Source organism: Lutjanus erythropterus, chromosome 1 (genome assembly GCF_056507025.1).
Source record: "Lutjanus erythropterus isolate fLutEry1 chromosome 1, fLutEry1.hap2, whole genome shotgun sequence".
NCBI classification, from domain to species: domain Eukaryota; kingdom Metazoa; phylum Chordata; class Actinopteri; order Lutjaniformes; family Lutjanidae; genus Lutjanus; species Lutjanus erythropterus.
Window position 1 is genome coordinate 46,068,778 of NC_139317.1, and position 24,451 is coordinate 46,093,228.

Sequence of the window (24,451 nt, forward strand, 5' to 3'; positions counted from 1 at the left end):
TATGTTGGCCTTTAGAGTTGTGTCCCAGATTTCTGTCAACACCCAAAGATTTTTACAAAAACATGAATTAATCAGGCATAAAAAAAAGGTTAGCTGTAAGGACCCCTGTGCACTGGTAATCTTCATATTTTTGACTAATTCATTAAATAATATTGCTATCTGATGTGTCTCAACAATAACATGTCGACTCTATAGCCCCTCTAAATCAAGGCTAAATAAGAATTATGGTCTAAAAATTCGTATTAAAAATGGTGGTAAAAGTGTCTGACCCTGATGTTGTTGACGATGGCAGCTCCTTTGCTCTCTGCAGCCTCAGGGTTTCCTATCAGATAATCCCAGGCACAGAAAACCCTCCAGCAGAAGGTGAAGTTCTCATCAGAGGCGCTGGCCAGGCTCAGACGAGAGTTCTTAGCCATTCTGCAGCAGGATTATTATTCAAAGCATGTTACAATATAATTATACAATATCATTATCATGCAACCAGTCCAACACTTTGCTTCTGACTGAGATTCTCAACAAACTCTGCTAGATATCCATTAAATATGCAGATGATTCTTCTGGCACTATCACCATGATATATTTCCTTTGGCTGACATAAAAATGATCAATATGTATTAGAACTGGTAGATTGTTGTGAAGTGATTCATGAGAATACCTCATTGACTTTATATGACTTTTCCTATGGTGTCTTCCCCATGACAATCACACAACTCTTAAGAAGTTAAGAACTATTCATTCATCATTCTTCAATATGTTTTTCAACATGTCCACTACATTTGTATTGTGGGCTGTAATGAACATTGCTGCCTCTAAGAGACACTAGACTAGACACGAGGCTTTAACCTGTTAAAACGTAGTCATGTCCTCCAAACCAAAGCAACGATTCATTTTAAGACCAAATTAACTAGCTTAACATTAAGAAAGATTAAATTTAAACCTCCCTTTAAACCTCAGTTTAGTCTTTACTCTAAACCTAGATCAAACTTAATTATTTTGCACCAAAACTTAAGTCACTTTTTAGCTAGCAACCAAACACAACTTTTTTTTATTTATTTAATTTATAATAAGCTAGCAAGCAATGTAACTTAAAAAAAAAAACTCTTTAGCTAGCTAGCAAACAATTTAACTTTTCGTTAACTTTTAGGTAGCCGATAACTTTTTTCTGATGTTTTAGTAAGATAACGGTTTTCCATATTTTATACACACTAGGTCCAGACAACACTCAAATTTATTTTTTATTCTTTTAATATGAGCAAAAGTATGTCCTATTTATTTTTTACTATTCTGTGTAATTTTGGTCACATAAACTTGGATTTACTCAAATCGAAGTCAAATCAAAGCTATGATCATATAACAGTTAAAAACAAGTCTTCCTGTACTATGAAGTTCATCCTTTGCTTTCCACTCTGAATGCTGCTGAACAATGAGACAAATATATAGAAGTGAACAAATATAAAGTACAAAAAAATTTAATCTTCCAGTATAAACTAAGATTCCTTTTTCTGCAACCAATTAATTTAAAATCTTTTAAACCTAATTTTGCTGCACTCTGATTAGACCTAATCTAAGATTAAAATAATCTTTGTTGTCATTCAACTGTAACCTTTCAATGAGCAACAAGTTTTTGTGACTTGGCTCACTACATCATGTGGTCACTATGACCAAGTTTATACATCATTACATCACATTGTTACATCATCAACAGCATGAGTTGTACATAATGTAATGATTACTTTCTTAACAGGATGATGAAACTGTAGGCAAACACAGCCATCCCAACCAGGAAGTAGGCAAGAGGCAGCCGGTACCCTGCACTGCCAATTTTCCTCACCCTGCCGTAATAACCATAGAACAAGACCGAGTACTGCAGGTAGCCCTGTGGAGATCAAACACACACACAACACGTTCACAACAAACTCAAGGAGGCGCAATACATGATTATAAGTTTAGAAGGCTATCTGAGCTACATCTGGAGTATAAAACCTATGCAGTCTAACACATCTAACAACTGAACAGCAAAGCAAACACAGACTCATCAGAGATCATCATGAATGCTAAACTGTTTGATGATCTGATCATACTTTAGCCAGGTACTACAACAACTGCACACCCCAACATACACTGTATTTTATTATTTTGACTGTATATTGGATGGAGCTTTCAGATCTGCTTCGACTGGATGTAGGCTTATGAGAAAATGAGCCTACCTCTCACTTGAGTTATGACCTCAGTCAGCAGTTCCCTAAAGTCTTCTTCAATACAGCACAATGTTCATTTTATAAATCATGGTCCTATTTAGAGTACCATATAAAGCATTTAGCTACCTTTTAATTGACAGGTTGTTACCATGGCAACTTAAGTCAGAATAGAAACATGCATATCCAATGCATATCCACCCTCTTGTCCAAATGTGGTCACTTATGGTTCCAAAAAACCAATGCCAAACTTGAGGCTTCAAAATAGTAGTGTACAAACCAATGGGTGACATCACAAATTCCACCATTTATTATTTATTTACTATGCAGTCTATGGACACAAATGCCATTCATTTTGCAGTGGATTCATGGTATGCAGAAGGGCACTATCATGTGAAATCGTAAACCATAAAAAGCAGAAATGTTACAGTGGTTATGTCCTATTTTTTTTATATCTGTTACCTGTTTCCCTCTTTCAAAATCAACACTGACTACTTTGATGCTCGAGTGCTGCGTGATCAGAGACAGGCGACATTTGTGGCTGAGATAACAAAGAGTCACAGAAATCGACAGAGACAACGAGCATTCATTGCCTCCGCTGAAACAGAGTAAAAAAAATTAGTGGATTTACCCCGGTGTCATGTTTCCAGCACTGCTAAACAGGAAGTGGTGTCACTCTTGAGGAACAGCAGGTAGTTAAAAAGCTGTTAAAATTGGCTCACTCACAAGATTTAGTGATTTCTTTAATCACAGTTTAATTTTCTTTATGCATAGGAGACAATCGTTGAGTGACGGTGCCTTGGATTAGAGGTCAGGGAGGCAGTAACGTAATGTTTGAATAATGCTCCATTGTGTCTGTTAGTAATGTGCTATTGACAGAACAGTAAAAGGAAAGAGAGGCTTGCCCCAAGAGACCAGATGGTGTCCAGGTCCTGGGCTGAAGCCAGGTGCTCCTTGGGGATAGTTTTACTCCTCGTCGTTCCAAACGGAGCTCCAGCCAGCAGCTAATACACACAAACATATAGCAGTTCAATGCATTAGGATAATCACACATAAAATACCTTTTATATACTGTGTTTATATTGTACTTACAGGGAGAGAGACAGAGAGAGGGAGAGAGAGAGAGAGAGAGAGAGAGAGAGAGAGGAAGAGAGAGAGAGAGAGAGAGAGAGAGAGAGAGAGAGAGAAAGAGAGACAGAGAGAGAGAGGATCTCAAAGCTCACACTTTTTATCTTGTTAAACAGATTTTAGTATTGAATAAGGTTTGGGAAAACAGCATAAAGACATTAAATCTGTCAAGAGGAGCCATAAGGTCTTTGCAGGTCATTGTAATTACTGACTGCACCACACTGTTAGGTGAGCAGACATGTCAAATAAAGGAATAGTTCAACATTTTGCTTTCTTTATCAACCTTGTAGTGGTGTGTTAAGTACAAAGCTGGAATAAGAGCATAATAAGCCTAGCTTAGTATAAAGACTGGAGGCAGGAGCCTCCAGCTAGCTGTTCAGTTCAACAGTTCAAAGATCCACACGTCTTAACACCTAACTGACTGTATGTGGCAGCCTGAGCTGCACAGAACTGCTTACAGTTGCATGACAACTTGTTTAGATTACAGATTATACAGTTTACTAAATAAGGTACTTCAGTATCATATTTCACTCCGTATTTTAGCATTTGCACTATCTTATGTCTCAGATTTTGTTCATCTTTTGCGATTTTTGTTCATACATATTTTTATGTCTGTAGTACAGATAAAATTGTTTTATTGCCAATGACGTTACAGTAATTTTTGTAATTTTCTTCATGATTATAAGAACTCAAACTTGAACTCACTGTGCAGAAGGATAAAGTGTTTTTTGTCTTTGTTGACCTTCAGCCATTGACACAGGCTATTATGCAAGTTTTAGTTGATCAAATATTTAAAAAGTTTAGGCTACACATTTTTACAACTGAAGAATGTTAAAAAACACTTTATGCTTACAACAATGATAAATGAAAATTACTTTTATTATTTGCGGTTTTATGTCTTCAATCAATAGGACAGGCGAAGTGAAGACAAAAAAGGGGAAGAGAGAGTTTGGGGGGGGTTGGAGGGATGGAAGGGGGCTAGGCAGGAGTCAAACCATACATGGTGTGGAAGTTCTACCCACAGAACCACCCAGGCGCCAATAAAAATTAAAATTAAAATGTTAAAAAATAACTATTATTCCTTTCCATTTTTTTTTATCAAAGAGCAAAAGGGAGCCTCTAGAAAGGGATTAAAGAACCAGAGCCGCAGGTTCCTGAGCTCAGCTCTGTAACAACACCACACCACTTCCTTCTTTGCACCTGTCAGACAAGAGTCATAACACTATGGCAACTAATTTTTCATTGCTGGGGTTTGTACCAGAGAAGCATGTGCCCTTAAGTCTGGAGAATATGATTTGCAGGTTAAAGCATCTCTGCAGCACAATGCTTCATCTATACTGTTACACTGTCACACATTTAGTTTTACCAAAAAACTGTAATGCAGCTTTTCAAAATGCAACTTTTACCTTAAGATTCAAAGTAACAGCAGTAGCACCGAAATGATATCCAGGCCTCTTTCATTTTTGATGACTCACTTAGCTGCCATTAATGAATCTACTACTCACATTTATTCCAAGCAAATGTTACAAATGCTGGTGTGACCAAACCCTAAAACTGTCATAATCTGCCTTTCCCTTCATCCCTCATGTGTCAGCTGTTTCCCCCTCCCCTTTGTTTCTTGTGGTTCCTTGTTTTTTCTCTCTCTGTGTCTGTGTGTCTGGGCGTGGCTCATCAGCTCTGCTGCAATCAACCCCTGCTACCAATCTGCCTGCTCACCTGAAGGCCATCCACCAATCAACTCCAGCAGTAGAAATACTCCGGCTCTGCAGTCCAGTCTCTGCCAGATCGTTCAGCCAGTTGTATGGTACAAACGTGTAGGCTCACGCAGCTGAAGAATTTGTTGTGTTTTCGGATGATTTTTTCCTTGGACCTCTCTAACCTTTTTTCCCTGTGCCTCAGATTCTCCACACCCGCTCCGTCGCCTGCTCTGCTCTGCCACTCCAACCAGCCTCATCTCTGCCCACTGCCTCCAGCTTTCCTGCCTGCTCCCGCTCAGTCTGCTGCATCCCGAATCCTGCCCGTCCCCGCCAAGTCTTCAGAAACTATTTACAATAAACTGTTAAAACTCTCTTCCATTCTCCAGGCTGTGCTTGTTTTTGGGTCCCAGTATTGAGAGGTCACAACAAAAACTATGTTGCAAAATTTGTACCATAATAAATAAATAAAAACAAAACAGAAGTCTGATGTTGAAATTGCCTTTGACTTGTCTGCCCTCCGTGCTGAAACAAAATTAAGGTGCGATGTGTATCTGTAGTGTTACCCTAAAAAGTAGGCAATCTGAAGACATAAAAACATGAAGAATAACTGAGGTGACCATCAGTGAATGTTTGGTCACACAATTCACAGGCACGCACATCAAATCTGACAGAACATCCATGATGTTTGATGTTGGATGATATTAGGTGAGATAAAGATAAAGGGATGTGTGAGAGGAGACAGTGGCAGGTTAGTCCCAACACTCGGTGGAGGGAGGGAGAGATGGAGAAGAAATAAAAGGAGGAAGAAGATTAGGTGTTGGGGATGATGGAATAAGTCATGTCCGGGAAAATTGCTTGTGGCTGCACGTCAGAGACAAACATAAATCCTTATAAGCCTTTTTCCCCACTGTTCTTCGTTCTCATCTACAGTCTGTAGAGCTGAAGCCGCTGGAGAACCACCAGCTATGAACTCTGTCATAAAGGATCCTCTGATCTGTACTGATGATCAGAACAGTTACAGAGGTGACAAAGTCAACCAAGAATCTAAGAATAACTGACATTAACAACATTGCAAATATCAGAAAATTATACATTTACGACCAATCAGCTGTGACTGAACTGGAGTGTGTGATTTTTTATTTAAATTTTTTTAACTTAGTATTTCAGTAGTCTGACAGATTGGATACGCAATCCGGGTCAAGTCCTGCCACTGTTCGTGGTATTGCAGTGTCTGCTATCTGCATTTTCAGAGATCCCGGGAAACAAGAACACACTGACAATACCAGAGCTCACCTCCTGACGTACAAATGTTCTGCCAAAACGAGTTTCCCCTCAACACTATTTTGCAGCAGCACTGTCACTACATCCTAGGTTTAGCACCACCCAAGAAGGTTGTAATTTCTTAAAAGAAATGCAAACAAGGCAGGGCCTTTTTTCCCCCTATAGCAGACTGTTAATGTGTGAAGCCAGATCTTTCTCCAACGGTGAGCGCTGTGGAGAGACATCTGGCTATGCAAAACCAGCATTTGACTGACCAAAACATTGTGTAATCATACAAAGCATTTTTTTGTATTTACCAAACATATGGGGATTTTTTGTAATTAGATAAATTTGAATTAAAGTAGGACGTGACAGAAGAGTTTTTTAGAGTTTGTTCATCAGGTGAGTTTCATGGATTTTGTTGTTTTGCTGAGGTAATGTTTTTGGGAAAACTTTTTGAGAGGAGACACCTCCACATTTATGAATGTTTGAGTGCTTTCATTAAAGGGATAGTTCAACCAAAAATCAAAATTCAGTTAATATCTACTCTATTATCTACTCACCTTCATGTTGATTGAAGGTTGGGTTAGTTTTTTAGTTCACTGCTGGAGTTTCACAGGAAAACAGAATCTGCTGCCAATCTGGGTGGTATCTGGTCTCCTAAAGCCCCAACATGCCAAGTTGACTTGAAAGAAAGTTTATAGACTCAGTCTTCACTGTAGATCCTTATCTTGGAGCCTTGTTTGTGTGTGCACACCGTCTGAACTGTGTGTGTGTGGTGTGATGGTGTGCATATGCAAGTGAACAGCATGTCGGGGCTTTAGGAGACTTACGCCAGACAAGCAGTATGGAATAATAATATAATTTGCCGTTTTCAGCTTGTAGGTTGCAGCTTGGAGGTTGTTCTTGTTTCCCAGGGACTTTGAAAACTTAGAAAGCAGATGTCGTGATGCTGTGTGAAACAAGCAACTAATGGCAGACATCAGGTGAGTCAGACTAGCCATGAAGCTATTTGCCTTATTAGCTGAGTCAGATCTGGGGTGCCTGGTGCCCTGGCAAGAAAACCAAAGTGGTTCTTATTCCCTGTCATCACACTGACCACTGTCGGTCACCAAACACAAAATGATGAATCATTCACATTCACACTGGTCACAGATGATTCACATAGATAATGTAGCATATAAGATCATTTGTACAGTATAGAGAGTCAGAGACTTGCTGACCTCTGGCAGCACGATGAAGGCTCCAGTCATAATGGTGAGGACGATGTTGATCCCAAACAACCAGCGGAGGAAGATAAAGTAGGAAGCCACGCCCGACCCAAAGTGACCTCAACGAGACAGGAAACATCTGACTGAGACTGACTGACATGTTGCATACACACAAACAGTGATATGATAGTACACAACCAATTAAAAAAAGAGAAAAATATACTTAAATTACAGCATCTTGGGTATTATTCAGTGACAGAATGGCGTTCATTAATTCTGTAGAGAAAAAAGACAACTCACTTTCGATTTTCTTGATCCTCACCTCCCAGGGAATAAACAGAACAACGATGTTGTACAGCACCCGGGAAACTTTCTTCAGCAGCTGCAGGAGGAGAAACCGAGGTTTAAAGAACACGAGGAACCCCTGATTTACTATAATCTGTTAGCTCTGAGAATTGGTTTTATATCTCTAACAGTTTCATTAGTAACGCCAGTTATTGTCATTTTAGTATACTGTACAATTCCTTTAATACTGAAAGGCAGGTACACAAATCAATAGCAAATTGCTGTTCATATCTGATCAGTTTGGACGACAGAAGGCATCTTCTTATAATGATTATAATAATGATTAGAAGCTTTGCAATCTACACAGATGTTGTACAAGAAACATTTGGTGATTAAATACCTAGAAACCTAGGATTTAGTGGCATCTAAGTGAGTTTGCAGACTGCAAACACCTCACTCTCCCCTTCCAACAGTGTAGGAGAACAGAAAAATGCAAAAGGCTGTATACAGAGCCAGTGATCAGTTTGTCCACTGTGGGACAATTGTAGTGGCTTCCACTGAGGACAATTCACTTCCTCCAAGAGGTTTTTCACACTTTTGCATTTAGCACCTTTCAGTTAAAGTATAACCTTTTGCACATGCAGTTACCAGATGGTGGGGATTACTATAGTGTAACACATCAAAGGCCCTAACTGATCAACCACTTATTTTTTTCCCACTCGCTCTCAGGAACGTTCCCTCCTATTGACTAGTCCTTGTTACCTTTGTTGGTTAGGTTGGTTATAGAGGCTATTTTGCATGGGTATTAATAAACTGTAAAAAATAGTTGAGATGGCTTAAAATTTCAAGTCAAAGCACAGCAAGAGATTTTTGAGTTTTGAGTCCAACTCAAACTCTTAAATTTGAAAATAAACCTTAAAAAGTTTTGCTGACTTATAATCTTTAGTTGAGATAATGTACCTTTCTTCTTTAGAAGAAAAGTAAATTATCTCAACAAAAGACCAATAGTTAGTAATAGTAACTTTCTGTTATTACATTGCTGACAAATTGTCTTGTGTAGTTTGGATCACTGTGGATGGAATTTTCTAATACATTTTGTCCACATGAGAATGGAAAGATGTGACTGTGAAACATCTTATAATGTGATGAAAAATAAAGTCAGATGAGAGATGATGACTATTAATCAAGATAAAGTCAGCTGGGCCAGTGATTCTGATTTTCAATTAACTGGGAGCCAAACTGTAGAATTAATAAGTCATCATCAGACCGCTCACTAAAAGTCAATTTATTCTAATGGGCCTGAGCAGCCTGAACATTTTAATTAAACTGAGCTATAACAACAGGCTATAAATTCACTCATGCTGCTGCACTATGGCTGCATCGCTCTCTGTCTTTCTGTCTGTCTTCCTCTCTGCATGTGTGTGGATGCAAGACAGTAAGAGTTATCTGCAGTGTGTGTTTGTTGAGCCCAAAGGAGGATTAAAAGCTTTGTTAACACCAGAATTCAGCAGCTGCACAAAGGAAATCAAACATGTTTTATGATTCTGGCTCTGATCATCAAGTTACTGCAGTGCAGTGAAATAACAGAGAGAAGCTCCTCTCAGAGTACAGTGAGACAGAACAGAGTCAGCTGTACAGTACAGAGCACATTTCACTGAAACTGCCCACAGTGACAAGTCAGCCAGAGCAGAGTCTTCTTTTCACATTTCTGTGGCACCATTGCTATCTGACCATGCAATCGGTGGTGAGGAGCTCGTCCGCAGCTAATCTCGCCAACCACCGAACCCATCAGCCTGAACTTTTTGTGCACATTTATGACTGTATGCTTAAGGACCTCTTGTGGTTGCAGTGATTCACAATTTTTACAAAACCTTGAAAAATCTTAATAAAACTTATACATAATCTATACAGACTCTCACTCCTCTTACTGGCTGGTGGGGACTGCATGTCATTAACAACTGGTCGACTAAAAACAAGGCTTACCTTCTAGCAGTGTTCATACGTAACTTGTAATATACTATATGTATTTATTTTACGTAAAAATAGGAAATTTAAAATGAAAATTACAGTGACTAATCAAAGCGTAGGTGATTACAAACAGGTTACATCTGATCATCATCCAATATTCTTTTGGTTGTGCAGCAGAAATCTACACTCTACATGAGTGACCTCTTCTAGTTCAAACTGTTTTTCATTTTCTACAAAGTGAGATCAGTGTTACTGCATGTTGAAGAAAACAACAGCGGTGATTGTGTTGGTGTGTACGTACGTCAGCTCCTGCAGTCTGGTAACCTCTGGTTCTGGTTAGGCGACCTTCATACTTCAGAACAATCTCCCTGGCCTGCCTACAAAACAAACACACACAGATGGAAGACACGTTTATTCACATTCACTTGTTCTTTACTCAGATATTTCTGTTTTCCACACTTCTGCTACTGCTTTATATTTTTTTATGTAAATATTAACATTTTGTCCTTTCATCTGGTGGCTATGATTATTAGTTTTTATTCTTTTTGTTTTTTAATGATTGCTGGTCGGAGTGTGATTGCACAGTTTGAGGTGTTCTGGTTAAGATAATAATAAATGAGCAGGAACTTAGGACAACCCCAGTGTGAAAGCGAATGGTGCGTCTTCCACCACATCCATAATTTTCTGTAGTACAAAATCATTTATGTATCAGCTATTTAACACTCTGAGATAAAGAAAAAGAAGACTGAAATTTCTTACATTTTAATGCCAATAACCTAATGCATTTATTAGTGACATTAAAACACTCTGATTTGTACTAGAGAACTTTCCACTGTCCATTGTGGTGCTGCCATTTTTACTTCTGTAAATGATCTGAATACTTCTTCAACCACCACATACACAAACACGACAAGATGTAGATCTTAATGTAATGAGATGAAAGAATCGGGCAGCACATATCTTTAACGGACAGATCGATCAATCTCATGTCTGTGTTTTAAGTACAGAGGGGTCACTCATGTGGTTAGCCTAGCTACACATAAAGACAGCTAGCCTAACTGATGTTTGGTAGATGGATATCAATGAAACCCACTGCAGCATCCTCCTGTCTTGAGCCCTGTACATCATGAGCCTTCTTTCCCAGGGTGGAGATGTGTGATGTCCACTGCAGGTTTTCAGTGATGTTGATTTCCAGGATCCTAAAACTGTCCACCTGCTCCACTAATGTAGACTGGGGTGTGTGTCTTTCCCCCGTTTCTCCGAAAAGCAATCAAATCAACAAACAGTATTCTGATGAAGACTGAGTGAAGACTGAGTGGAAAACAGAGGAAATGCCATCCTCTGTGGATCTGTTGCTTCTGAACGCAAACTGGTGAGGGTCCAGCCTGGCTGGGATGCTTTTCTGTGCTAGAGAACCAGTTTCTCAAAGCACTTCATCAGAATGGGGGTGAGAGCCACAGGGTATTAGTCATTTAGACTAGACACTGCAGGCTTTTTAGGTACAGGGACACTGAAGATGGAGTAAACTTTACAGCTGTCTTTCTGTTGAGGAGATCAACATGTGCATAAAATGTGTTTAGCCCATGTGGTAACAAGGCTTCACACATGATGGAGGCACTCCTGCTTTTGTAGCCTGTGATGTTCTGGATCACTTGCCATATATCTTTGGTGTTGGTGTTTAAGTCTCCAGGCTCTGCTGTTGCATCTTCTATGACTATGTTACGTGCCACAGTGTCTGTGTGGTGCTGTGCTCTCCTGTGCCCAGGTTCTGCCCCTCCCTCCCTTGCAGATTGCAGTGACTGGCATCACATGCAGCTGCTCTGCAATCAGGAAAAGCCTGGAGAGTGCAGCCAGTCAGGGCCAGTGGGCCATTCGGCAGACTAATCCTGCAGCAGCAGGTTAGACTACTTGTGGCTCAGCTAGTGAAGTCACTTGTCTTTGTGTTTCATGTGCCTTGTTTACCTCATGGTTGGCAAGGGCACACGTTTGGGTGTCCCCATGTGCTTTGCTAGTCCTGCCAGCTAACAAAGGCACTTGTTGTGTTCTGTGTTTATGTTCTTGTTAGCATCCCTGGCTAGCATGGACATTTGCTGTCTTTTGTGTGTGTGTGTGTTTAATTTAGTAGGTTAACTCTTTTGTTAGTTTAATTTGTCAACTTAATTTGACACACATTTGTTAATAAATGAACTTTTGTTTACATCTTGTCTCAGTTCTCCTTCCTTCCTTTTTCTCCCAGGTAAATTTATTCAATGTTGTACCCCTCATCCCCTAGCCCAACTTGGGGTCGTAACAGACTACGTTTCAGCAGCAAGCACGATTGTTATAAATACCGCTTGTCTTACAAGGAGTCTTGCGCTCTTTCAGTGTGAAATACATTCCATCTGTAGATTGTGATAGCTTGATCCAGAATATTGTGGTGGAGCCAGGTCCCTATAAAAATGAGGGTACAACAGTCTCTGATTGCCTCTTGCTGAGTTAGCCTGAGTCTTATTTCAGCCAAATTATTGTCTAGCAACTAAACAAAGTAGGCTGAGTAGTGTAATAGCCTTAGGTCCCAGCTTGGTCAGCTTAACGCTGAAGTTTGTCACAGGTAACGCATGCTTCTGAAATAAAATTGAAAAAATGACTACTTAACTGCCAGCTGCATCTGCATGAGCTGCTGTCCCCATGGTAACTTCACCTTGAGCTTGATTTGGGAATAGTACATGTGCCAACATATCCTGAACGCAATTACAGTAGCAGCTTCTAGGAGCTTTCACCCTTTATTCGTATGTTATCTTGTGACCAAAGCTCCACACTCGCATGTCACATGATGATACCTGAGCCTGATTCAGACACTGATGAGGACTGTGAGATGTGGTTGAAAGCCATAAAAGTCTAAGTCTGATTGTTTGAGTTTAGGTTATTTTGTTACACAGATATGAGATTTATATTGATTTTTGAAACCTTTTCATCTCAATCTCAGAGAAAAAAAGAAATGCATGTTTCTCAAAATGTTCACCTGGCTCAGACTCTTGTTTGATTATTTTTTGTAGTTCCTGTTTTTATTGTATGCTGCTGTCTGTGTAATTTACATTTTATTTTTTACTTGCTTTAGCACTCTTATTCTTGTTTTTTAGGTTCTACTTTTATAATTACAGAGTGGTTTGCTCTGTGGTTTAAGGAGGCTAATTTATATATTCTAAAATGTATACTCTTTAAAATTGTTAAAAACTACCACTGTAACAATTTAAATGATGGTGCAAACCAGTACTAAAATCAGAGTCTTCTAAAAAAAACAGTCCCTGCAGACTGGTCACAATAAAATAAACTGTCTGAGGTGATCCTGATTTACAGTCCATAAGACAGTAAAACCAGCTCATCCTGTCACAGCAGCAGGGACATTCAGAGGGCTATGAGCCATGTATCAGTCAATGAGGACACACAACGTGCACTTTATACACTCTCCGATTGAAACAACTGTAGCTTTTATAACTGTGGCACACTCCTGGTTTCATTTCATGATATGATGCCATTAGTTAGGCTGGTGGCTGAGGTTAGAGTCAAATTCTGAGAATAACTCAAATAAATTTGTCAGAAAATCTAAAAATCACTGGTTTGTGATGTGAAATATGAGCTGTTATTGCAGCGGGAGTAATCGCAGACATTCAGCCTGAGATTAAAGAGGGTGTAAAAACGCAGACTTGCATCCCGTCCCTGATGATAGTAATAAAACCTCTGCGGTAATAACAAACTGCCCATATAAAACCTGTTATCCACGGCACATACTCAGCACATCTCAGAAGCTCTCCATCTACTCCGGTTCTCCCTGCTCAGCCTGTTCTCTATCTACCAGTCTAATTACATTCAGCCAAATGTTAGAACACAGTGAGCCTGCACTGTTATGTCTGATCACAACACTTAGGAATAAACTTGACATCGGCATTTAGACATCAGTTTGCATTTCACACAAGTAGAGCCATTTTCCACAGAGGTGTTTCTAATAAATGGTGGTAAATGGTTATGTTAATCAAAATCAAAATATTAGATGTCTCTTACAAATAACCATACATTTATATGTTTATGTCTTCTGCCTTATGTATGAAGAAGCCCTAATGGAAAGAAATGGAAAGAATAAATGAATGAATCACTTAATATATGGGCCACACAATTCTTCGATGGGGTTTCTTCAGGTTGTTTTTGTATTAACAAAATCAGGATTTTTTTTTTTGATTAATGTATCAAAATATTAGCTGCTCTTCAATATCTTGTGGCAAGTAAAGCATGATTATCATTCATATAGTTATGTTGCCCAGGGTTGGGAAAACACCAAAATTAATATTTCCTCAATGAATGTGCCTTAGGTGTTTTTAGAAATCAAACCACATGCGGGATCAGTGTTGGAACTTTTAGTTAAACATCATATAAAACAACAATAAATGTGTGTCATGAATTTGTCACACCACAGAAACATGTTATTAGCCACCCAAATAAATTTTAATGATTAAAAAATCACTATAAGTATATCAATTAGGTCACAAAATCATGAAAAAATGAGCAGTTTTCTCTGCTCTGAAACACTGGGGGTGTGTCCACTCCGCTGTCTGTGTCAAACACCACTAGGTCCTGAAAACCACCTGAAACATGGACGCTCCGTCTAGCAGCTTTATTGGACATGTCCAGACATGTTTGAGCCACCAGAGCCAGAGGACGGTGACAGGATGGTGTTTTTGTGTCTTCTGTGTCGGGTTGTTGGAACTCAAGTGAGCTGAAGGTACGCTCATAATTGACTGTTAGTGAGGGTGAGGGGAGGGGGAGGCGGTGTCATTCAGGTGTCGGTACATGGGGCTTATATAATTTTGGGGGATCATGGCTCTGGCACGTCACCGAGCCATGTTCCAGTTCCACCCAAAAAATCCTGAACACAGAAATAGTTCACGACAGTTTAACGGTCTATAACTCATTCAGCACTACATAGTTCTCAGTGTTTTCACATTTTAAGCAACTATTTTCTAACATGTGTAAAGTATTGAGAAGAAAAACTCCCCTTTCCTTTTGCACAATCTTTAAGTAGAAGTACCAATACCACACTGTATAAAATATGTAAAAGATAAGCAAAAGTCCTACATTCAAAACCTTACTTGAGTAAAAGTATGTGAGTATTATCAGCAAAAAATACTTTAAGTATTACTAGTAAAATGCTCATGTATAAAAGTGGTTTCACTATATCTGATGTTTTTTGATCCGTATTTCTGCTGTAGATGTTTAAGGTTGAGTTCATTTTAACTTTATATACTGTTGGCTAGTTTAATCTACAGCAATGCATCATGGTTTATAAGTTTGTAGTGTTGCTGACCTGTGTGAACCACATATCTCCAAAAGGTAACTTGTCACCCTGTCAGTAAAACCATAATGTTTTGAACAGACCATTTAATCGTGAAGTTTACATTTTTAAGAGACAGGATTGGTGTAAGAGTTAGTGATTGTTTTATCTCATTGTTCTCATCCAGCACACATGGAGAAATGATAACAAAGTAATAAATCAAATAGATTAGAATAAGTTAGATTCTTTGTGTTCTAAAGGTTGGGTTGATGTATGGATGTACTTCAGTATGTCAGGTTTTGGCTATTTAAAGTCAGTGACATTTTTATTTCCGGAGCACTTTCATTAAGAAAAGCAGCCTTTCTCATATACACAGGGTGTGTGATTTTTGTGTGTCTCTCTGTGTGTGTGTGTGTGTGTGTTAAGAGCAGCAGAGAGAGAACAAACAAACAAACAAACAAACAAACAGTGGGGTACTTGAGGACTTTCAGCTTGCGTCTCATCGGCCAGGGTCTGGTCCGGATGTTGGCAATGATCTCTTTCTGGTACTGAATGTTCTGGAACATCTCCTCTGGGTCGTTGCTGTCCACCCGCTCATCCTCTTTATCTTCATCATCTGAGGAGCTGCAGGATGAGACACAGGGGCACAATGAAACACGGCTCGGGCTGTTGCACCGTAATAGAAAAAAAAAAAAAATAAAGAATCTTGTCTCAGGCACTGCAGGAAAATAATAATGGTGTTACATTATGATTTAGTTTCTGAAAAAGAAAACTAAATGAAACTAGATGATACATTATTAGGTTAGCATGGTTACTGATCTACTCATTCCAAACACTGAAAATAAATGTGAATTAGACCAGATGATTTTGTAGAGATCAGATATCAAACAGCTTGATTTAAAAAAAAAAAAAAAAAAAAACTAGAAGAGTGCACTGAGTAGAGTGCAGATCTCTGCCAGGCAACAGATGGTGAAGCACCTACTGCAATGCTACCACAACTGCCAGATGCAACCAGTGGAGTTTTGCAAAGTTTTGGGTACCACTTTATTTTCTAGCACAGAACATAATAAGCCATACTTTGTATCAAATTAGAAAATAACATATGTTCTTATATCTTCTCAGACCCTTATAAGACTTTCTCACATTACAATAGAACTGTACTGTAAATTTAAGTGTATTGGTGTATTGGAACCTTATTAGACTTTATTAGAGGATAAATAGGGATTCATTACCTAATTACTCTCTAATAAAGCCTAAAACTGTCTAATAAAGGGTTTAATGCTGTCTAATGAAGAACATATTATATATAGTATTTGTCTAGTCTCTAATTAGGGTATAACTTCTTTCTAATAAAGAACATATTTCTAATTTTTGTCTCATTTAATATAAAGTAGAGCAGACACTCACAGGTCAAAGCCTGCATGTCCCAGTGGAAGTTATGTTTTGTCATTTCAACTTTGCATTTTCTCCCCTTACTTGTACTGTATGTGTGAAATAAAAGTAGTTGCTGATTTTTATCATGTCAAAAATTCAGATGAATAGAGAAACAATGCAAACACAGGGGAAATGAAACCTCTGGTGAATGGTAATGCATTTTCTAACTGACAATAGTGCTGATCAGTACTGTATATTGCATATTTCATCATGTGAATTCCAACTGTCATGTCTTGTAGTGCCTAATGAACAAAATTGAGTGTTTAGAGATAAAAAAATAATCTTTTATGCCTGTGCATGCATAAAGAGACAGTTCACTCTGTAGCTCTGTTTATTCATCTAGATACTTTTGATGTGAGTTGTAGTTTTAGAGATATCAGCTGTAGAGATGTCTGCCTTCTCTCCAATATAATGGAGTTTTTCAACTGTATTTTCTGTGCTTGTGCTGTCTAGTTCCATTATTTTGGAGAGATGGCAGACATCTCTACAGCTGATATCTCTAAAGCTCTGCAACTCACACCAAAACAGATGGATAAATAGCACTGCAGGACAGTGGAAAATGTGTATTTCTGATTTTGGGGTGAACTGTCCCTTTAAAGTTGTTTCATTTTCTCCCTCAGTTGTACAGTTCAATTTAATTTATTCATCTATCAATCATAACAACATCCTCAAGTGGCTGATTTTTATTCAGTGAAAAATTCAGATGAATAGAGAAACGATACAAACACAGGGAACGTGGAACCTCTGGTGAATGGTAATGAATTTCCTAACTGCCAGTAGTGCTGATCAATACTGTATATACAGTATTTCATCATGTGAATTCCAACTGTCATGTCTTGTAGTGCCTAATGAAAAAAATTGGGTGTTTATAGATAAAAAATGATGCATGCAAATCAAAAACATGATGTAGTTTTACTTGCTGCAAAAATATCTGCAGATTGCAGTGAAGAAAAAGAGGGATTTTTCATCTCTTTAACTCTTCTTCTTTTATTTACCTCTTTTAAAGTCCTGTAACTTAATCCCCAAGGTGCCATGTTTCTTCTTCTTGTCTGCTCAACTGCACTGCCACATAGACACTGACCACTAGTGGCAGAAGCTGTGCACAACAATACAGCATCTCAGTATGAGTTTATGAGAAAGAGGAGCGTCTGTATTCATGACGGTATTGAAAATCACACCATCAGGATTTCTTAATTCCCTGGTATACTATAATAGATTTACACCACCCAAGCCTAGTGCTCATCTGTTATAGGTGCTGTGTACAGTGAATCAGGGGTGGAAGTAACTAATTACAAATACTCAAATTACTGTAATTATGTAGTTTTTTTTGGAGTACTTGAACTTTTATTAGTAGATTTTCAAGTCTGTACTTTTACTTGTACTTAAGAATTCATTACACCATGTAATCTACTTAGTTACTTTTAAAGTCACAGTTGAGTACTGTGTACAATTTGAATTAATATCCAAACCTTTCATCTACATTTTAGTAGCCAATCAGCTGATCTGATCACCAACCTTGATGATTAATCATTAATCAATCAAGTTACCCAATTAGAAATTTATTCATAGATACTGAATCAACAAACATGACTGTAATTACACCTCATCTGACATTGTTTTGTCTGGAGGAGCCATTTGTTAAATCAGGAAACTTTGACTTAAAATTATTAAAAAAAAAAAAAAAGGAGAAAAAAATGAAAATGAAGTTTTGTATCTTATTAATTATTAATGATAATTGATTATTAGCATTTTAAACTATTGTTGGAAGAAAACGCACAAAACTTGCAACCCTAATTTGGAGAGGTAACTGTGACATCACAGTTGAAAGTTACTAATACTCTGAGTAGTTTATTTAATACTTTGTACTTTTACTTATTTGAAACACCAGTACTTTTACTTATGGAGAGTGACCTCACACCTTGTATTGCTTGTGAAGTACTTGAAAATCTTTTCCCATTTATGATACAGATGTAATATTTATTTCCATTTTCACCTGTAGCTACACCCCTAGAAGTGTCATTGTTAAGACCAAGCTGTAAAAAGTAATCTCTAACACTGTAACTGTACTTGTTGGTGTCTTGTAAACCCGAGAGGGTCGGGCTCTTTGTGTGCATGACACTTACATCTGATGTATCTTCATTGGGGTTTAACATATCCTGTGCAGCATTTTAAAAATAAAGTCTTAAATTACTTGTGTTTATTTTACCTTTACAAAAGAAAAACTTTATATCCAGTGCTCTTCTTCAGTTGCGTTGTCAGCACCTTCTCATATATAAATGCTGTATAAATGTTAAAAATAAGTCTTAGTACTGAGTTTTGAAGGAGACTGCTGTTTTGCTTGACTTAACTGATGTTATTTTAAATGGAGCTGCATTCATTGATTATTAATTAAAGACCTTAAGCATCTGTAACAGAATAAAAGCTGTTCAACTGAAGATTTCACACAGAGCTCATATATCCTCTTCTCAACAGCAGAACTGTAATGCTGACTTCTCTCCTCTGCCCGTGGTCTTGTTGGAAAATAAAGAGGTTTTGGTGTATTTGTAAGACCAAAAAAAAAAAAAATGAGTGAAATCTTAACCATCAATATAGAAAGCGATCCAAAATGCATGTTAGTGGGGATGTTGAGTGATTCTATCACTAATCAATAGGGAATCTTTATAAAAAATGTTGTTGTTTTGTTTGTTTCTTGGAGGGGAGTTGTCTCAAAAGTGTTTTGTGTTGCTTTGCTTTGAAAAATAAATAAACATATATACAAAAAAAAATTACTAATCCACTATTAAACTAATCATTTTGAGTCACTTTTTGAATGTTTTTTTTCAAAGTCTCTGATTACAGTTTCTCAAAAATATATTCTGGTTTCTTTAGTCCACCAAAGTGAAATCTTTCAGTTGTGGACAGAACAAGACTTTTGAGGATGTAATCAACATCTTTCATGGTTTTATCAGTTTTTTTTTGTTGTAATTTTAATGTTTTTTTTTTCAACAACTAATCAATTAATCCATAAAATGATCAAAAGATTAATCAGTAATGAAAATTGTTAGTTGCAGCCCTAAACAGAGAGAGAAAAGAAGGAAAATCATACTTATGATGCACAAGAAAAACGTTCCAGCTTCAAATAAATGATACATCAGTCACCGCTGTAGCACGCCACAATTCAAGCACAATCATCACCAATAGAGAAACGTGAATTTACTTTTTGCCCACATTATATCTGAGTAATATTTGCCGTCAGTGGATTTTTAAAATATGATCAAAATGTCAAATGAAACCAAATGGTTGATGATGTAACAATGAAAGTGACTTCTCTCTGGTTTGAACTGTATTCATGCACATGCAGAACATTTCTTTCTTTACAGCGAATGTTTCATTCAAAACTAGAAGTGATAACGATTCATCGATTATTGAGTAATCAGTCATTAAGAATTTGATCAATCAAGTAAAATGTGTTAAATATGCAGGCCTTTCTGTCTTTATATGTTTCTGCTGTCAGAGAATATGCAACATGTTGCTGTAAGTAAATATTTGATTGAGGAAGAACAAAATGCATTTAGTCTCCTTTGGTACAAGCAAAGTTTTTTCTTTAAAATAAAAATCAATTAATTGATAGTTAACATTTTCAATGATTGATTAAGGGAAATGCTCACAATTTGCACCCCTTTTCAAAAGTGATCAATATATTGATTTGTATATTTGTGCATTTACATTGGGGCTCAGTTTTCCTCTTTTTTTCTGGTCTTTTTTCACCCTTTTTTGTAGTTTTTGCATTAATATAGGTCAAGTTATTATTTTATTAATTCCACCTTTTTTCATTCTCATCTTTTTTTCTTGCTTGTTATTTTTATTTTTCATCCCTGCTGCTCAGCTCTTATTCTAGGAAGGGATTTTTCTCTGTGCTTAGTGATCAAAAATTTTGTTCTTTGCATTACATCAATAATGTTGAGAGTCACCCACTCTGAAAACCACTTGTGATTAATGAGCTCAGACTAAATTGACAAACATGACCAGCAGGTCAGAGTGGATGGTAGTAAATACAGAGAACTCTTTGTAGTTTTCCCACATGATTGGATTTAGTTAAAGACTAATTGTGTAACGTCCAGGATGTCATTTAAGGCTCAGAAAGATGACAGACATAAAGAGTGAGAGACTGAGAGTGACAGATGGAGGCAAAAGCAGACAGGCTTCCCAGGAATCCTGAAAAAAGAGTGATCGATGTAAAAGAAAGAAGTGAGACTCACCCCTGCTGGTGGTCCTGGAACGCTGAATAAATCCTCCTGGAGTTCTTCCTGATACTTTTGTGTCTCTTGGCTGCAGACAGGGACCTGCTGCTGCTGCCAACCAGAGGCTCAGACACTGTACTCATGCTGTCTCTGCTGCTCACAGTGTGTGAGAGTGACTCTGTTCATGAGATGAGTGTGTGCAGGTCAGTGTGTGAACACACACTGCACGCTGCTGGACTGTACAGCCTGACTGGACTGGAGTGTGTGGGCGTGTGTGTGTGTGTGTGTGTGCGTGTGTGTGTGTGTACTGGAGCTACCTGCTGAGCCGGAGCCCCACTGGAGCATCACACACTCAGACTGAAACACACACACACTCATCAGTCCAATCACAGACACACTGACTGCTTAAAGGGACAGCAGCAATCAGAGCAGAGAGTGTCAGTTTAGTCAGTCATGTTTAATGATTTCTCTTTATTTGTTAAATTAATTGCTAATGCTAATGTTTTTAATGATCGATTTATCAGTCTGATTCATTTTTCAAGAAAAAAAGTTTAAAATTCTCTGATTTCTTCTTAAATGTGAATAATTTCTGTTTTGTTTTTTTTTACTCGTCTCTGACATTAAACTGAATATCTTGGAATTGTGGACAAAACAAGACATTTGAGGACATCATCTTGGACTTTGGGAAACACTGATTAACATTTGGCACCACTTTCTGACATTTCCATGACCCAAACAACTAATTGATTAATCCCGAAATATAATCGATGTATTAATCAAAAATAAATATAATAGCTGGTTGCTGCCCTATTACATATCGTAGTAAAATAAATTGTTATAATATGATTCTCTAAAAAGCAAAAAATAGATATTAGTCTGTTGTAAAATTAAAAACTTTTTTTTAACTTAAATTGTTAATGTGAGATGATTGAAACGTTGCTGGGTTTAGTGGTTTCCAGTAGACTTTAGGGGGAGACGATTTATTTTAAAAAATGCTTGAGTTTCTTTATCAGAATTGTTGTCAGTAATCTTATGATTCATATTTTATTCAACATCTCTGAGTGTGTGTGAGGCCTCTGTGCTACAGTGATGGTGTGTGTGCCTTCTGTTCACTTGGCTCCTGACTGTTAATTCATCATTAAAGCTGAGAAACAGAAGTATCACAGAGCTGAATGAGACCATGGCAGATGTCTCTGTTTTAATTGGTGGCTGTTTGACTCCACCCAGAGGACCACTTCTGACCAATGTGTCCCTCCATCAGGACCAGTAACAACTTATACCTTCAGATGGAAAACCTGCTTAATCCAGACAGACCCCTTTGAATGATTCAGCAAACAGTTAAAGCCAATTCAAAGCCTAGATCGACAAAACCAACATTTTGTCACCTCAGTATCTCATACACAAGGTCCCCTTTACTGTCTGTCTTTACATCATTGCAAGGATATTTGGCTCTGAAATTTTTTTAAATCAATTTTTTTATCTATTATCAGGGTTTTTGATGTCTGTCACTCATTCATTCCATTGGAAATATATGTTTCATGTTTATCAAATGTAAAGTGCACACTGACTCAGTCTTTTTTTTGTCTGTGGTCAAGCCTGATGCACAAAATCTGATGCATTTGCTTAGATATTAATGTAGGTTTTGAGCAGCATATCATCAGTCATGTTTTTAAAATAATCTTAGTCAGTAACATGTTGTAAATCCATTCTTAAAATGCAGTGTTTATCTTACTTTTTTTTCTACCTTGTTGATTTTACTTTTTCTCCAAGATTTAATATTTCTCTAACTTTTTTTTCTGATGACATCTCATGACAACAAAAACTTAAACTGTGAATGAGCTTTGAGCTTTAACAGCACTCAACAGAGTACAGCAGGCCTGGTTTATCCACTGTGGTGTCCAGTATTCACCTGAAAGCTGGTTGTGTTTGATTCAACTTCAGTACCTTTGAACCTTTGATCACTGATGAACCAAAAGACTCTAACATCTCTGACCTTGCTGAGAACTAGAGGATGTCCAACCCATCACACTCATGAGTCCTGTCAGCTGTAAATGATATTACCTTTGGTTATTATCACAGAACTCTGCATCTCTGTTATGTCACAGTGATATGACATGATTCTATTGGCTGATTTCTGCAGATATTTGTGTACCCATCTGTCTGGAGATCAGCCATTTCAGTTCAAACTGGATTACTAACCACCGTTCCTGTAAATCAGACAGCTGTGTGTCAGCTCAACTTGGGCTCAACCCCCCTGAGAGATGAACAATCATTTCAAACTGCATTTTCCTGTCACATAATGTGATACAATGAGAGTTTTGCTCACAGCGCTGTTAGTCCACTCTGAATGGCTAAAATAGAACATGCGGCATCGTATTGACCAGTGGAAATGACACCGTTTCTGTTGCCACTCCTTTGTTAGCATCCTATTGCATGATCTGAAAGAAAATTTGACATGCACACCTGAAAACTGATTATATTTTAGATATTTGACAGTGCATATGTACAGGTTTGCAACATACATGTATGTACATAATTAGATTTAATTAAATAGTTTTTTAATTATTTAATTTAATTTCCTATTTATTCAATGTGGTGCTAATGCAGTATTTAACATGCATATATACTGGTATGTATTTGGGAAAAATTATTCATTATTTAAACTGTACAGTGGTCAGTATACCTGTTTAATAACTGAAGTGATATGTCAGCGTAATGAGACCTGTGTGATTGAACTTGTACTTGAACTGTAAAGAAACTGGCTCATCATTTTAGTGCTGTTAATGTAAGTGAAAAAGCAGAGTGGAGGTGAGCAGGGATAAGAGCCATGCTAACCCAGCCTGGTCTAAATGCTGCTCCTGAATCATGTCCGGTCAGGAAAATGACATGGATGAAATAAGTTGGACAAGTAACGGGACACCAGAGACTACTGTGCCCACACAGAGAGACAACATCCCAGATCAAGCTGTTGCACTTGACAGATGTACTGTTCTCTGAGCTGACAGAACACAGCACTCTTTAATTAATTATCTGTATATATGTTCTATGTATTTGTAGCATACAGGAACGACACCTCTAACTTCATTATACAACCAAGTGTTTTGTAATTATTGTAAATAATCTTATACCTCGATTTAAAATGATCATGTGATCAACGCAGGAGTGTCATTGTCAGCAGTAGTTCACACATGTGCAATATGTTGTGTTACGCAAATGAGCTGAGTGGGAGGATAGTTCTCCATCAATGTTCAAGCCTATTGGTCAAAAATGAGGACGTGATACATCATCAAATGTAAAGTGGAAAAGGGGATGGATTGGGAGATGGAAAGAAGTGGAGGAGAGAGGAGATGAGAGCAGGTGTAAAGATAATTGACCTATCCAGCCTATCCAAATGGTGAGAGTGTGAACATTCTGAAAAAAAAAAAAGAACATTTTGTTCATTGGACCATTTTCACTGCTTGTTTGACACTAGAACAGCCAACGTGGTCATTTTGATCATTGTCAAATTTATATGTGCAATAACTTTGTTGAATTACAAAACACAATGCTGCTGGTACCTGACTGCAAAGAAAATGTGGTCATTTGTACCTATTTCAGCTATGGGCAACACAGAATTTGCCACTGTGATATTGTTAATTTTAGCAGGTGCATCTTGGTTGCTTAGCAACTATCATTGCCTCTGTCAAGAAAGATTCTCAAGTAATCTTTAAATTTCCAAATTCCTATAAGTAATAATTTTAAGCCTTGAACC

General features: G+C 37.7%; 1 protein-coding gene across 1 annotated transcript in view; it reads right to left on the reverse strand.

The window, feature by feature from the left end:
- tmc3 (transmembrane channel like 3) overlaps positions 1-20,904 on the reverse strand; it is a 45,304-nt gene extending 24,400 nt beyond the window's left edge. Inside the window, exons 1-8 of the mRNA XM_084722341.1 lie at positions 20,719-20,904; positions 15,524-15,670; positions 10,046-10,121; positions 7,792-7,873; positions 7,504-7,610; positions 3,101-3,199; positions 1,734-1,876; positions 270-417 (exon numbers count right to left, since the gene is read on the reverse strand). Coding sequence (XP_084578467.1) covers positions 270-417; positions 1,734-1,876; positions 3,101-3,199; positions 7,504-7,610; positions 7,792-7,873; positions 10,046-10,121; positions 15,524-15,670; positions 20,719-20,843 — 927 coding nt within the window. The 5' untranslated portion in view covers positions 20,844-20,904. The remainder of the gene's footprint in view (positions 1-269; positions 418-1,733; positions 1,877-3,100; positions 3,200-7,503; positions 7,611-7,791; positions 7,874-10,045; positions 10,122-15,523; positions 15,671-20,718) is intronic.
- Between the last annotated feature and the right edge of the window lie 3,547 nt (positions 20,905-24,451).